Source organism: Anoplophora glabripennis, unplaced genomic scaffold, assembly GCF_000390285.2.
Source record: "Anoplophora glabripennis isolate ALB-LARVAE unplaced genomic scaffold, Agla_2.0 scaffold1734, whole genome shotgun sequence".
Lineage (NCBI taxonomy): Eukaryota > Metazoa > Arthropoda > Insecta > Coleoptera > Cerambycidae > Anoplophora > Anoplophora glabripennis.
In genome coordinates, this window is record NW_019417996.1 from 1 (window position 1) to 16651 (window position 16651).

Below are 16651 nucleotides of genomic sequence, written 5' to 3' on the forward strand. Positions count from 1 at the left end.
GGAATGAATAAGCTGCTAATAATTACTTTCAAAACAAAAGCACCTATGCGTATGTGGTGACGTCATTTAAGAACAAGACTGACAAAGTCACGACACATATAATAGGTTTGGTTTTTCTAATAATCTGGAACAGTTGCATCAACATCTTCAGTCTTCACATCATTCTCATTTTACTACGCATATGAATGGGTAATGTTTCTTCAAACTTGATATTTTATTTAATTTATAAGGTTACATTCACGTTTTACGTACATGATCAACTTAATTGTCTGTATATAATACACATATATAGCTATCGTGTAAATACAAATTTGACGTTTGAACTGGTCTCAGCTGACGTCACACGTAGACTGGACTGGACGGAATTATAATCCAGCTGCCGAGCAAACAAGACTATTTCGACACCATATGGTACTGGTACTAATTATTGGTTTTATAAGGTGTTTTTGTTTTGCTAAATACAGCAACATTGGGTTTATGTCACGCTATCAGATTTCGCTTGCCAGGTCTCCGGGTTTGACCCGGAGTCTTCGGGTTTTGATGGTACATCTCCGGGCTCCGGGTTAATATGTCATTTCTCTGGGTTAAGACGTCCTACCCCCGAAATTTATTTTCCTGAGATCTGATTGTTTTTTTTTTAGACATCAATTTGTCCATTGAGCTGCTGTAGACCTTTTTTTTTTAGAGATCGATTTCCTCGTAAACGATTTGACTTCAAAATTTCCTACTTTTTTTTTTGGACATCAATTTCTCCGGGTCTGTCATGAAATAGATCTGGCCAACATTTTTTAACAGCATGATAATATAACTCTTTACGAAGAAAATAAACCGAAAATCGTTACTGTAGGGCTATCCGCTGAGAAGATCTAGCCAATTTTCGAGCGCCTTTTTTTATTAAAAATCGATATATCGAAAAATTATTTTTAAATTTTTCAAAAATGTACTTTTTTGGCTTGCCGCGGGCTATGCTTGCAGTGAATAGCAAATATGGGCACGTAAATGTAAACGAGTTATAGAAGAAGAGATTTTTAACGGTTTTTTCGATATATCTCGAAAAGTAACAAAGCAATCGATAATTTCAAAAAATCAGTCGATAGATCTTTTTAAAACCTACAACTTTCTCAATTGAAATTATTCAATCCGTGCTATATTTTTTTAGTTATTTTAAAATAACCGTTTTTTTCAACATTGCGATTTTTTTTAATCATGTTCGCCATATTGGATCGAGTTTAAAGAACAAGAAACTCAATTTAAAATTTAATTTTCTATACGGTCATATTTTTTTTGTCCAGGTAATAATTTCTGCAAATTTAACATTAATCCGTGACAGAATGCTTGGACTAATATTGCCGATTATCGTTTGCTCATTTAGTTTTGATCTGTGCTTTCGGACTGTCCCCGTGTCGTGTGCCATAGGAATTATCTTTTTTTTCTTTAATTGTTGGATTGTTCTTTAAATACGTACTATTGACCTCGCAACCTTTTATCTGACTATGTAGACATATTTTGGAGACCTTGTAAAACGTAAAGTGGGAAAAAGAAATTGACGATTTCATTGGGCAGTGAGAAGAAACGTAGGGTACATATTCTATTTTCTATTCAAAGATTTTATTCCATAGGTATTTATCAAAGATTTCTTAATTTTATAATACAAATAAGGTGAACTATATTATAGAAAATAGTCAAAAATAAAAAAAAACAGTATGTATAATTTTCCCTAGTTTATAAATACTGATTTGTTTGTAATTACATTTTCGTATGAAACATTTTTATTAAATGTACATATTAAATAAATGATACTAAACATATTACATTAGAACATACATAGAAAATTTTTAATTTGTAAAAAGAAAGTGTATATTTTATCCATATTATATGTTGTATATTATAGAACTCAGATTTTGATTTGATAAAAATCTAAAGAATTTCGAGATCAGATTACTGGAAAGAGAAATTTGAAAATTCTTAATAAATACAGGGTGTTTCAAAAATCACACAAACTTATGGGAAGACTTTTCACTCGACAATAAGTAAAAAATCAACATTAGCTATTTTAGTAACTCAACTCTAACTTTATGTGATGATAACCACTCTGCTTGTTACCATTAAAAAATTAAATGAAGAATATTTTTCTGCATTTTTTTTCCATTTTCAGCCCGAGATCTTTTCTTTTATTCACGATTTCAGAATCATAACGCGTTACGATCCGAAATCTAGCAACCTGATTGGTTTCTATCGGATCGTAACGCGTTTTGATTCCGAAATCATGAATAAAAAAAAGGGCTCCGATGTACGGATGTACCAAGCAAAGGTGATTACATATCTCTTTAATAATGCTAAAAATATATTTTTAAACCTTTTCACATCTTAGATTTCATTTATGCATATATTAAAGTGGTTTTGGAGATATTTTGAAAAAACGAATGAAGTAATAAAATTAGTCTAAAAAAATAAACATGCTAACTTAAAAGTGTAGACGTAGGTATTCTTTGTTGCTGAGATACACAATGTCAATATTCTATTTCCTTTTTCTTTAATATCTTCGAAACTTTAGTGATTTCAATGAAGTCTGAGTATCAAAGCATTAAAAAGCTGTATATTGTAATTTTTTTGATTTTTGTCTAGTTTAGAAGGTAACTGTAGTACAACGGTTTAAAATAACATCTTTCAATCTTTGGCTAAATTCTCATATTTGCGTTAGAATTAGGTCGAAGGCTAAATGCAGTGAAACTGACGGACAGTAGCCATTTTCTACTATTTTCTGTGTATGTGTTGAAATAGTAGTTTAAATAAGTGATTTACAAATTAAAGCTATCTATTAAGTACAATATAATAGAATTGCGTTTACCTCATAATCCAAGCAAAAATCAAATAAATTTCAAGAGGTAACATTTATATTCAACTGTCTAGTCTAGATAACTATATATCTATGAAAAATAAAAAGTTAATGGTGTACATATTTTCTTTTTTTACAAAACTATTTTTGTGTTATGGTACCTTACAAGCATGTTTCATTAAATTACAAGTCATTTTGGATACATTTTGGAAAACACTGAAGAAAAAAATAAGTCGGTTGTTTTAATTTTGGATGAGCAGTCTCCCCATAACGATGGTACATGATTTTTGAAACACTAAAATAGTATAACAAATAAATTACATTATTATATTTTACATTATTTTTTTAATTTGTTTTTTAGAGGCTGAGATTTTATTACTCCAACATATATATTTTTTATTTTAGTTTATAGAGACAGTTTTAACAAGACGTATGCTGTAATATAATTCTTATTTAGATTCTATTTATATGTCAAATAAAAATAAAATGTGAATAATTATTTAAATATATATACTCTTTCCAAATTAAAAATTTAACAAAAGGTAGAATTTTAGTTTAAGACATCCACAATTTTGATGTTAATTATTAAGTAAATAATAAGCAGTAGTAGTAATAAGTCTATTATGGTGGTGTAAAAGTTTTTGTTTTTTTTATTTGAAGGATTCTGTAATTGACAACTTCGTTGTTATGACAAATCTGTAGTGTGGCGATCCCCCTGTTACTGTTAGAAAATACAGATCTCAGGTAGTAAATGTCAATCTTTCACTTTTAATTTTGACATTTTGTCAGTTTACAGAAATTATCCACATTTCAAAAGTTTACTTACTATTTTAAAACTTTAAAATATAGGACATTTATATTATTCCCAGTTCACAGAAAATAATTATATTTACATTTTTCTTGTACATTCACAATTTAAAAATAATATGTAAACATAAACATAGGTATATTTCAACAAATATTTGACATTTGTCATGATCTCGAAATTATGTCAGTATAGTGATCTAAACAATTGAGGTAACTTGTCAAAAATCCTGTAGTGACAGCCACATGTGAAGACTCACCTCAACAGGGCAATGGGACAAACGAGAAATAGCAGGTGCTGTGATTTAGCAAACAATGGTTTAAAGTTTTAACATGTCAAGCATTTCCATTGTTTAACATTAAAGCCGACTATGTAAAAAGAAAATAAAAACAATTTGCACCACCTTAATAATAATAGCATTTTTGATTAAAAATTACAAGACTTTGTTACGTATGTCTTTTGAGAGATCTTTAAGTGTGATGTTATTTTGCCCCTATATGAAATAAAAAAAATAATATTGTAAATTCTTCGACATTTTATATATATATATATATGTATAAAGTTTTGTATCCACTGAAGTTTGTTTTTAATTATAATAGAAAACTTTTGATAACAATACACTAATATTTTAACTAGGCTCTTCAAGTGATTATAAAAAATATATCAAAATGAGTTATGAAATTGTGATGTGTTATTAATATTATATATAAATAGGTAGCATAGGTATTAGGTGCTCTGTGTGCAAACTATCAAAAATACGCCTTTTGTTAAGAAAATTATTAAGCTTAATATTTCACCCCTTTTGAGTTAGGTGAAAATATAACAAAATGCTAAAAATGTATACTATGGATTAATATATAAACATGTTGAATATCACATACGTTTTTAAAACATTAATTAAAAAAAAGAAATGGATACTAATGTATTAGCACCACCACTATTAATATCTATATAAATATTGAACATTTTGAAAATATTAATAGTATAGGCATTTTCTGACAATTTAAAAATTTTATATGTATTTAACAAGTTTGATGGTAAATTTGAACCTTTTAGCAAGCATTAAACTAACTTTCTTAAAACTGAGATTTTATCCTTGTTCTCTTTGGGACCTACCTTTAAGTTTGTTATATATTTTTTTCATTTCATTGCACGTATTTAGTTCAAATGTAAGTGGATTATAGTTACAAAATTATTGCAATGTGATACTATGAATCAGTTTATTTTTCTTTATAAATTTTTTCTCATAATCAGAAAACAAAATCAATTGGCCCGATTGATTGGATATGTGATACAACTGGCTTTCGTCTAGTTATGACTGTAAAATTTAGGTGAGAGAAACTGATGGTTCGATACAGTTCAAACTGTTGTAATGTCAAACAACGCCAGTAATATAATAAAAATTCTAACTCATAATTTGAATTGCAATATCTAGCGTTTAAAAAATTAGAACTTATTTTTTTGCTTGTAGACAGATGTCGAAAAAAATAACGGAAACAATATATAATCTGAAAACTGTATATCTCCTCTACAAAACGAGACCGCTATCATTAGAATCGATCAAGATTGTCAAGTGATAGTGCTTAAAGTGACAGTACCTTTTGCCACTTCGTCACAAGAACACGATGGAGCAAAGAGCTAATATTAAATTTTGTTTCAAACTCGTTAAAACTTTTAGAGAAACACTTGAATTGATGTTTAAGATGATGATTGTTTATCCCGTACAAGTGTGTTCCGAGTGCATAAGCGATTCCAAGACGGTCGTGATGCTTTAGAAGACTCAAAGCTACGCCGACCAAAAAAAAAAATCGTGATGAATTGGTGGAGAAAGAGCGGTGTATTGATGCAGAAGGGATGTATTTTGAATAAAAAGAAATCATTTTGGCAAATAACTGTTTTTTTTTTCAATTTAAGAGTTCCGTTATTTTTTCGACATATAGTCAAATTACCAAAATGAATTAATATTTTGAGTACCTTACCTAATAGTAGGTAACATTTTGATGATCACTGGTTTCTCATAGTGTGAAGATACTATTACTTCCATTTGGGAGTGGTGCTATTTTCAGATAAGATAGCAAGATCAAATAATTCCCAACTAATTTGTCTATACTGTGCTGTACATATATAAATACTTTTGAAATGTTTCGGGACTAAATGGAAAAGCTATATAATTTCTCCGTTACCAAAGTAACTTAAATCTGCTGATAATAAATGATAGAAGACTGATGACTTTGTTTTAGGCAAACATCGAGAAGGCAAATACATTTTCCTAAATCGCCCGAATAATGCAGATAGTAATAAATTGCTTAAGGAGGTTTATCTGATATGGAATTGACAAACAAATATTCATAAAAAAATTAATGTAAGCTTATTAATATGAAGAAAATCCTCAAAAACAATTATGACTAGTTTGGATACCTAAGAGACGAGATATTAATAAAATAATTTCACGATTTAGTACAGAGTCTTATGAGAATGCAGATTTTTTTGGTCTTTCCACTTAGAATGCGCAACGCAACAATTAACAAACAGTTTCCACAGCAACTTGTATAAATAGGAAATCGATATGAAGAAACCATATGACAGCTCATAGAAATATACATAATTTATAATAATTCTCCTTCAAACTGCTGTAATTGACTAACTTAACCTCCATATGCGTGATAGCGGCAACGCCGCGGTTCTCGACGTAGCATATTATTTGAAATTCGCAGGTGTGACATATGATGTATATTTCAAGCTTAGGCATCCAAACAAATGATCGAACTCGAGCAAGCAAACGCTGAGCCGAGCACGCCAGCCAAGTGCAATGTTGCCAAATCTAAAGGCTTACTACTTTAGCCGGTCGATAGCCGCACGGTTTAAGGCGTCAGTACTTAAATCGATGTGTGCTATCTGCCCGGGTTCGAATCCCACGGCCGGTAGACCGTAGATTAGCTATGCTTGTACGGAGGAGTGGCACCCTCTGTGTAGGTATGGTAGGGTGGAAGAATGTTGGCTTGGGTCAATGTGAGAGATTGACACCGGTTGGCATTTGAGGTTTTCCAGGTTTCCCTCATTCCTGCACTGAATGGTGGTTAGGGCCTACCAACATAAGTCGTTCCTGGGCGCAAATGCGGCCTGCGTAATAATAATATGCCGCCTCCTCTCCCGCACAAGTCTCCGACTTCTGGGCTAACTCTCGTAGTTAGAATGAGGAGTCGAGATATTATTATTTAGTTACTAGCAAATGTACAGAAAATCTCATTTGACTTTAGACGTACCCGATAAACCTCCTTAATCAAACCAATAGAATGTTCTTTTTTTAAATTAAAATAATTTGAATTATGCAAAATCCTACAAATGTAATGAAGATAATAAATTCATTAATATATAGTAAAATTTGGCACATAGATGTTATGTTTAGTGGAATAACAAATTTGAAATTTAAAAAAAATTGATTTCGACCAATTTTGACACCAGAAAAAGTTAATAATTATGCGTAAATAATTAAAAATAAATTTCAATATTTTTACACAAGAGTTTCTTCCGTACCACCTTATAAAAAAAATCCGATGTATATCTCAGAATTAATACCTATTTTATAAGGGTGTTTTCATTTTATATAGATCACTGGAACTCCGTTTATCCAAATCTCGTTAATCTGAATTTACGGTTTACATAGATCATACTACATAATCTTCTTAGAAGCATATATGAAAAAAAAATAATAATGAGAGTAGGTACATTATTACCAACTTAAGATATAAGTATGTTATCACTCTTTAGTTCTAAACTAATTTTGCTTTGACATAATGTGCAGTAATTAAAATGATATATGTATTATCATTTTATATTTAAATAATTAACTTTCTGGGTTACACAAATTTACGACCATCAGAATTGGATGTGGTTCCAGTTGATCAGAATAAAACGGGGTTACAATATACATTATGTTCCACTTTTCGTTGAACCACTCTTATATCTTTCTTGTGTGAAATTGAAAATTTAGTTCTTTTTTTTACTTTTGCTTAACCGTTAAGTTAAAGTTAGATAAGCTTTTACTTATTGTATTTTATTAAGCTATTCGATACTCGAGCAGACTTTTTTATATAGTTAGTAATAAAAATTTAGCGTAAGAATCTGTTTGCTCCTTAAGCTGAAATTATTATAATTGAAAATATTCACATACATGAAAAAAAAAAAAACAAAAAATAGCAACATTAAAAAACTAACCAACTTTTTATAATTTTTTCTTTTCTTGCCTAGAAATTTCGTCGCGTCTGCATAATTTTCTTTTTAAAATAAGAGTACTGAGACTGATGCTCTGTGGTTTTAATTTTCGACAAAATTGCAACACTGCATTCAAGGCCAAGGTGGTAGAGCCAAAAGCAACCTCATTTGTCTCAGTCAGTTGAGAACTGTTGTTGTAGTGGCGTGTTGAAATGAGTTCTGCTTTTTCGAATCCCAGCAGCGTGGTGAGAAGCCTAATTTGGTTTCTTCTTGCAAAGAGAAAGGGGTAATCCCAGATTTTTAACGAAATTAAAACTGTTTATGAGGATGGTGTGATGAATCGTACAATGTGTATAAGTGGTGTCGTGTCTATAAAGCTAACAGAACGAATGTCCTTGATGTACAAAGGAGTGAGCATCCCTCAATCGTGACTGATGAGATGGTGAATAAGATCAAAGAAATGGTTTGTGTCGACCGTCGATTGACTTTGGATGAGATGAACGCATTGTTTCTACAAATATCCAGACCTCTTCTGTAGCAAATTATTACTGAAACATTTAGTTATTGAAAATTGTGTGCAAGATCGGTACCAAAACAGCTCACGTCAACAGAATCGTATTTTCATGGGAATTTTTTGAGCACTTGGAACTGACAAAGGTATCGGAAAGCTCATTCCTCGGCTCACAAAGTGCATTGAGGTTGAAGGCATTGAAAAATAGTGTTTGTTGTATGTTTCTGAATATTTTTAAATTTGTCATAAATATACTGCTGTTTCGATTTTTAAAAAATTTAATACTCTTTGTGGATATGTCTCGTACAAAGCCTATCCTTGTAAGCTTTTTTCTTCATAGTGCTCCAGAAAAGGAGATAATTATTTACTTATTTTAACGTAATTTTGTTTCTTCTTATGCCGTGTATTAGAAAGGATCCTAAATGCATATTTTTTTAAAGATTAGATAAAGAAAGTTCCTCAAGAATTTGATAGTTTATTGAAAGAAAAAAAAAATTATCTAACTTTGATAGTTTTTAAATTAACGGTTATATTAAAGTAGGAAAAAACTAAATATTTTTTAGAACTGGATATCTGTGACTAAATTCAAATTGGGTAACATCCGAATAATCGTGTTATAAAAATTATTATTTCCTGCTAAAATGTCACAACTTTTCAATCTAAAATAAACAAAATATATGGGTGGTTCCATAAAAAGTGAGACACAGTGTGTACATATATTTATACATACACATAACATACATTAACACAGACATATACACACACACAAATCTTGGATACCTAAAGTGATGGTCAAAAATTAAAAATGTGATACATATTAGGCAAAACAGCAAGCATGTAAAAATGCTTTTTAAGTACTGCCATTTTGTAATAATTTTAATTCTGCTTCACTCTGTTCATCATTAATCGGTAGGCCCTGTACGTTTTCAACTATCACCGAGTTGACCATTTTGTTAGATTCTTCACCGTCTTTAATTTTTCTGAAATGAAACGGTACACACTACAGGGTTAATATATATTTATTACGTTACTACCTTCCAAATGCTTCGCCTTCTTCTATAGTTTCTGGTAATTTTCTATTAAGAGTTTCTGGTAAAGCCAAGGACAAAACACCGCCAATCAATGAGAGTGTTCCAAATATTAAAAGAGGTAAATGGATCCAGATACGAGTCTAAAATATAGAAAACAATATAAACTTTTGTAGAAATATTTAAAAAATAAATAATATACCATGAGGCTTGAATTTATGAAATTATCAATTCAATCCTATAGAAGAAAGTGGATAGTACCCTTAAATAGGTACCTTCTGAGAATAAAGGGTATAATTCTTTAGATCATTCTAATGGAAAAAGTTTTTAGTGTTGAAGTTTTTGAAAAAAAAAATACGATCTTGAAGTCATTTTTGAGTAATTTTTTTACTTCAATCTAAAATAAATTGTATAAATAAAAAATAAATAAAACTGTTAATTTTACAAAATAATATAGGAATTTTTTGTTAATACAATTGTAAATATCCAACTTACTGCTCTACAATTTTTTTAGTATTTAAAATTGTATTTGTAACAAAAAATGTTTATGTATTTTTATTTATTTATTTATTGTAAAACAAGTAGTTTTAAAGTTATTTTTGAAATACTCATCAGCTCTGTGTGTGCTTAATATAGCATACATTTATAAAGCTTTTTTTTGCTGATTTGTGATGTAAAACTCATTATTAAAGTTTGACCAAGTATTTCAATTACACCCTTTCAACATACCATTAAATTAATATAAGGAGCAATTATAGACCCCAACCGAGCACAAGTGGAACCAGCTCCTAGTCCGGCATTTCGTATTACAGTCGGGAACTGCTCAGTAGAAAAAATGTACACAGCTCCATAACTTGAAGTAATAGCTAATTTCCCTATCATTGCCAAAGTAACAACCAACCAGTGATGATCTGAAAGATGATAGCTCTCACTACAGTTATTATTTATTATTTGTCAGTACATTTATTAGATGCAAAACAAGAGATACTATATACAGGGTAATTCCCAAGTCATCTTTTTTAACTTGTTAAATATATGAAATGGAAAATCTGAAAATGATGTAAACTGTTATATTTTTAAGAACATGAAAAGATAAAGTCAGAGAAGGTTGTTTAGAGTAAAAGTCACATCAGAATTTTTTTACTGGTACTTTCTATTTCGGTTGTTTCACAATAAAATTTAAAAAATATATTATTGGTTAAAATAATACTGGTTTGAAAAAAATATTAAAAATTTGGGTTGTGCAGTGTAGTAATAAGGATTTTTTGATTTGTCATTCCACTATGCAAAGTAACATACTTGTAATTAACGTAATTAAAAAAATATCAATTTAATAATTACCCTGTATAAATTTTTATATCACATATGCTGTAATAATAAGACATATTGCATCCAAATATCTTTTATTATGGGTGTGTCAAAATATTTTACTTATTAATGATATTAATTATTTTAATAAATGCTTTGTAAGGGAGCTGCACCACCTTAAAGGGGGCTTTTTCATTCGATTCTAAAAAAAAGGTCACACAATCAATTTCAAAACACTTTTTGAAACTTGCAGCATGCAGCAACAAGGAGAGCCCCCCTGCCCCCTAGCTACACCCATAGGGGACCTCAAGAAATACTTCTTTTTTAATATTTTCAAAGCGAGTAAACATAGAATTATGAATCTCGGTATGTTGAATACACATTAAACGCTCCAGTGAACTGTATAGACGATATAAAAAAAATTAAGTCAAGGGTGTCCCAGGAATGAATAGCAATTACTTTGTTTGTTTAAGTACCTTAGTACTTAACCCTTTCACTGCTCCAGACGTATATATTTGCTAAAAATTTATAGGGCTCAAACTGCTCCAGACGGATAAATTGGCATGAATAGTTAAATTGGATCAGGCTGCTCAAACCGTATATATTCGCAACCATGCGCATTAGTGACTGGGTTATTGCAATTGGTAAGTCGAATTTTTGCGGGCGAGCTTATACCGATTGTGACAAATATTTTTATGGAAAGAGGTACTGGTAATAGTACCAAGATTGTTCATGTTTCTTTAAGTTTCTATTTAGTACATATACTGTATTTTATTCAAAATAAAATCGTAAAATTTAACGCAAATCGTAATTTAACACAACATAATGTAAAACTATAAGTGGTCTAACTGCTCCAAACGTATATATTCGCACGCGATAAACAATTGCGCACGGCGCGGTAGCTACGTTCAGACGTATTGCGCAGCGAAAGGGTTAATATGTTAAATCTCTAACATTACAAAATCCATACATAAAATGATGTGAGCTAGTTCTCGATTACAGAAATGTACCATTTTTTGTTTTTAAATTTGGTCAATAATATGCAACACAACACCTTTTGATTTGTATAAATCCATACTCTGTTAGATTATCTGTTTTGTAGCTAGCCTGTCGAATAAGTGAAATTTCGATATGGATTATGTAAATGTTAACTTTGTTGCCATGACTAAACCTGTAGTGTGGTGACAACACAGTTACTTTCTGGAAACATAAAAATACAATTCATTTTAGTTGACACTTCGTGACTCTTCGGTAGTTTACAGAAATTAACAAGTATTTATTTAATTTGGTTTATTAAAACTATACGTACTTTTTATCTACTACTTCAAAACTTTAAAATATACATTTATATTATTACCTACTCACACAGAAAATTGTGTACCAACATATTAGTAATAACTGTTTATTATTTTACTTTCACAATGAGAAGCAGACAGACATCAGTATAACGAGTTAAACAATAACTGAAGCAACTTGTAAAAAATCCTGTAGTGTACTGCCACCAGTGAAGACTCATTACAACAGTGCAACGGAACAGACTAGAAATAGCACAGGTGCTGCACAGATGCTGATAAAGCAAACTGTCAAAAAATTCAAGTAAACAAGCTTTTGTTTTCACGGCCTGCCTACCAATTTGCTAAATCTTCTTGTGTACATAACATGTAATAAAACGTTTAAATTGATTTATTTTTCTTTACTTGGTAGAGAACAAAAAACTATCATTAATTGATGTTGTCGACATTTGAAAATAGTAAGAGCTAAGCCCTCCTGCTTGAGATAACCCTTCTTTGAATAGTTTTTGAGCAGTTCGTTGGAGCATTTAGTTAGTCCAATATACCTATGAAATGTCTTTAAAATAGTAAACCCTGTTATCGCAAAAATTTTAAAATTCTTTAATAAACTTACCCTTTGGAACAGCCATAGTCAAAAGTAATGCACATCCCGCTAATATCATACATCCACACATAACTTTTTTCCTACCCCAACGATTTAAAGTTAATAGCACAAATATATATGCTGGAATTTCCACTGCACCCGATATAACAAAATTTAAATACGGGTTTCCTCCTAAATTGTTTGTGTTCCATGATAAACCATAGTAGGTGATATTATTGGCAAACCTAAAATATAGTATGAGAGCAAACGAAGAACAATTTGGAACAAAGCATACTACATTAACTTAATTCTATTTTCCTACCAGTCAAAAAAGATTATAAGTGCCCTTTTTCGTAAACTAGAATGTTTAAAGATATCTAATACTGATGGAGATTTTTGGTTAGGGTCTTTAGTCTTTTTTTGATTTTCTGTGGAAGCCAGGAGTGAATTCAGTGTATCGTCAGATATAGTTACTTTATTATATTTAGCAGCTATCTGAATCAGTCTCTTTGCTTCAGTAATTTTGTTCTTACTTATTAACCACCTCGCCGATTCGGGAATGCACCTGAAATATAAGGAAATATTACACATCTTTGTGTAACAGGAAGCGAGATATTTTTCAAAAAGTCGCAACTCTGAAAATAGCACAGCTTTTGTGTCTAAAATAGGCCTTCTGAAATTATGATATTGACATAAGAATATGGAAGATTCAGAAAAGGTTTACAATACAAGGATTGCGTCTTATATTTGGGGAATAAAGAACAAAAAAGGAATTATTCGTCGTATATAGCTTTATTGTTTTTCAAAATATTATCCATGAAGAGAAATATTCTCCAAGCACCAATTTTCAAAGCACTTTTTCCATTCCGATTGAGGTACCTCCAAAACATGCATTTTGAACGCATCAACCGCTTCTTTAGACATCGAAAAATGTTGACGTCGTAAATTATTTTTTATGTGCGGGAATAAAAAAAAGTCATTGGGTGCTAAATCAGAGCTGTATGGCGGATAACTCATCAATTCGAATTTTTCAATTCTCAAAAAGTTATTGTCTTGGTGGAGAATGATGCACTGTCAGTGGTATTTTTCCAAATACTTCTGGAAAACAAATGGTTGAGAATTGACTATCTGACGTTGCACTAATGGTAATTACCACATCTGTTTTTTTCAAAAAAGTGCGTGCACAAATTACTATCCATGATTCGTAACCTACAGGATGTCATAGATGTGTTTTGAGGTATCACTATCGTATTTTATGAACATTTCTTAACAACCAGTGACAAAACTTTTCTGTGTTAAATTCTGTGGGATTCAACGCAAACTAATTTTTATCATGCAATATTGAATGTATGCTGATCCTACTAATTCCCAAGGATGCCTCAATCTCACGGTAAGTCACGAGATCATCTTACAATATCAAGTCACACACAGAATCAAAGTTTTCTGGAACAACTACCAATTTTGGACGAGCTTCACGAAATTTGTCAATGAGTGAACAGCCTCTATCGAATTCCATATACCATCGATATATAGTGGTTTTTGATGGTGCTTCATCGCCAAATGTTAAATTAAGTTTATCGATGCACTGTTGTTGAAATAATTCATGTATACAACACAAATAGCGCCTGTATGTCAAAACGTGCAGGGTAGGTATACCAACAAAAAGTCAAACTTTATGATAGGGGCATCGGTTGTCAGTTGGCAGCACTAGAATCATCCATTCCCGAAATATAAAAGGCAACCCTTGTAGTTATTCTAAAGTTTAAATTTGAAACTGGATTAATTGATTCATTAAGTGAAATGTTATAAAAGGTAAACCAATACAGTAGTTTAATAATATAATTGATCATCCTATGTAAAAATATCAAGAAAACCAGTTAAAATGATCTGAACCGAACATACCACAATTTATGATTTAAAAAAGAGTGACCGCAAAAAACCTGTGATTTTCGCCCGATTCTTCGCAGAGAATTAAAAAAAAAATACATAAAAATATGTTTTTGGTTGCAAATTACTTGTTGTAAAAAACTGAAATGTGCATAGCTTAGGGGTTGAAAAAATGCCAAAAATAAAGAATTTGAATATTAACAATTGACATAAAAACTATTAGCATGTGAATTATCTTAATATATTTTTTTTTGAATTTTTACAATTATTTGATATTCTCTATTTTTAGGAATGATTCCACCCCCTGAGCGTGCTTAAGGGTGGATTTTCTAATTCAACATGCTTATTTCAGTCATGAAAATAAATATTTCCTTGTATCAAGAATCATTCGATAGAAAAATTCTCATGTTAATAGTTTTTATATGTATTGGTAATATTTCATTCTTCTTTTTGGGCGTCTTTTCAACCCCTAAATTTTTGAAAAGTTTCAAAAAACTAAAAGCTATGTTAATTTTAATTTTTTACAAGTAATTTGAGACCAAAAACATATTTTTATCTATTTTCTTTAGTTCTCTGCAAATTGTGAAAAAACGGGCGATTTTTGCGGTCACTCTTTGGTTTTGGAAATAAACTACCATCATTATCCCAAAACTGTTTTTCATTATTTATTTTTAGACATAAAATAACTATATTGAGAATTCTGAATTGAGAAGCAAAAATTATAAATTTTACAATTTATAAAAATTATTTACCACCAGTAACATAAAAATAGAACTCCTGGAATAGTTAAAGCAAATTGTAATTTTCGCCAGTTGTAAATGTAGAGTGCAAAAACAGCAGTTAACATATATCCAAGTGAGAAGAACATTTGAGTAACGGTTCCAGCTATTGTTCTCTTGGAAGGACCTACCATTTCTAAACCTAAAAATTATCGTTATATAGACATATAATACCAGATAATACATATACTGATAGAAAAAATCATGTCATTTCTGTTGAGGGCTGACTAAAGGCCTATTAAGAATTTGAGTATTGATTAACTAATGGAGCATTTAGATGTCATATTATGAATGAAATATTTAGTATATTCTAAAATATAGTATAGAAGGAGTAGAAGGACTAGCATAGCCGATATTTAATAATTCTAAGAGGATGTCATTTAGAATTTTCAAAACATCTTTTAGATAGTGAAATAATATGATGAAATTGATATATAGGTACATAGAGTACCAAACAAGAAAAATATTTTTTATGAGACATAAAATACCAAAGTAGTCAGTAAGCTTTGCTCATAGTTGGTCTTAAATAATATTGAATTGCTTTTAGCTTTAGACTATTAAAAGATCTCTCATAACTTGCACTGGAGAATGGTACCGTCATTGCTATATTATACAATTTATACATTTCATGAGACTAAACTAAAATCTTGTAAAAGATGTATGAGATCTGTAAAAGTCGTTACTTTAATATTATTAATTAATTATGACTATATCACATCTGTAATTGTTGGCTAAAGGGAAAATGTTCTAAATTTAATTTAGATAGGCTCAAAGTATAAGCATATTTTTGTTGTAAGGGTTACAAAGGTAGGTAATCATAATATTAATATTTGTTTTATGCTCTTGCTCCTTGAAAATATGAAAATCAGTTTTTTTTCATTTTTTTTTCATTTCATATATTACTTTTAAAAGGTTGGGCAACTGGTTAGGCAAGAGGAATTTTGGTTGGGCTTTTGCCTAATCGTGCCCACTTCTAATGTCATCACATTCACGGTCTAAAATTACTTCATCATACAACCAAATTTTAATCGATATTCAAAAATACAGATTCCATCTTAGTCATAGTTTTGTATACTCGCGCCATTATTCTATGGCTAGAAATTGGCCTCAATGATTTGGGATCGAGGGGGATTATCCCTCTTTATCCTGCCTCATCTCGTGTAGGCCTGGACAGCCTTCGTAGGTGGGCCCCATCCGTCGTCTACCCCGACCGCAAATGCGGCCGGTGTAGGCGCTTTGTGGGACCTCCTTTTGTCCTGGCTGGGCCCCGCCGGCTAGGGCCCTTTCTTCTGGCGCTCTTCTTGCTTCGCCGGCTCGTCTGTGTAAACCCCGGGGGTAGTGTCATGTTTATGTGTGGTATGGTTGGGTAGGGTAGTGCGGCTATGCAGCCTGGGATGCGCTTTGCTAAGG

The 16651-nt window shown here is 30.9% G+C and overlaps 1 protein-coding gene across 3 annotated transcripts in view; it reads right to left on the reverse strand.

Annotated features, from left to right (window-relative positions):
- Positions 1-7172: 7172 nt before the first annotated feature.
- Positions 7173-16651, reverse strand: part of LOC108916687 (organic cation transporter protein) — a 30584-nt gene continuing 21105 nt past the window's right edge. For 2 of the 3 annotated variants that reach the window (XM_018722985.2, XM_018722986.1), the window contains exons 6-12: positions 15215-15383; positions 12898-13140; positions 12606-12820; positions 10122-10303; positions 9399-9535; positions 7403-9344; positions 7173-7323 (exon numbers count right to left, since the gene is read on the reverse strand). In XM_018722985.2, the coding sequence (XP_018578501.1) occupies positions 9215-9344; positions 9399-9535; positions 10122-10303; positions 12606-12820; positions 12898-13140; positions 15215-15383 (1076 nt within the window). In that variant the 3' untranslated portion in view covers positions 7173-7323; positions 7403-9214. Of the gene's footprint in view, positions 7324-7402; positions 9345-9394; positions 9536-10121; positions 10304-12605; positions 12821-12897; positions 13141-15214; positions 15384-16651 lie in introns of those variants that run through there. The other variant, XM_018722987.1, reaches the window with a different exon arrangement.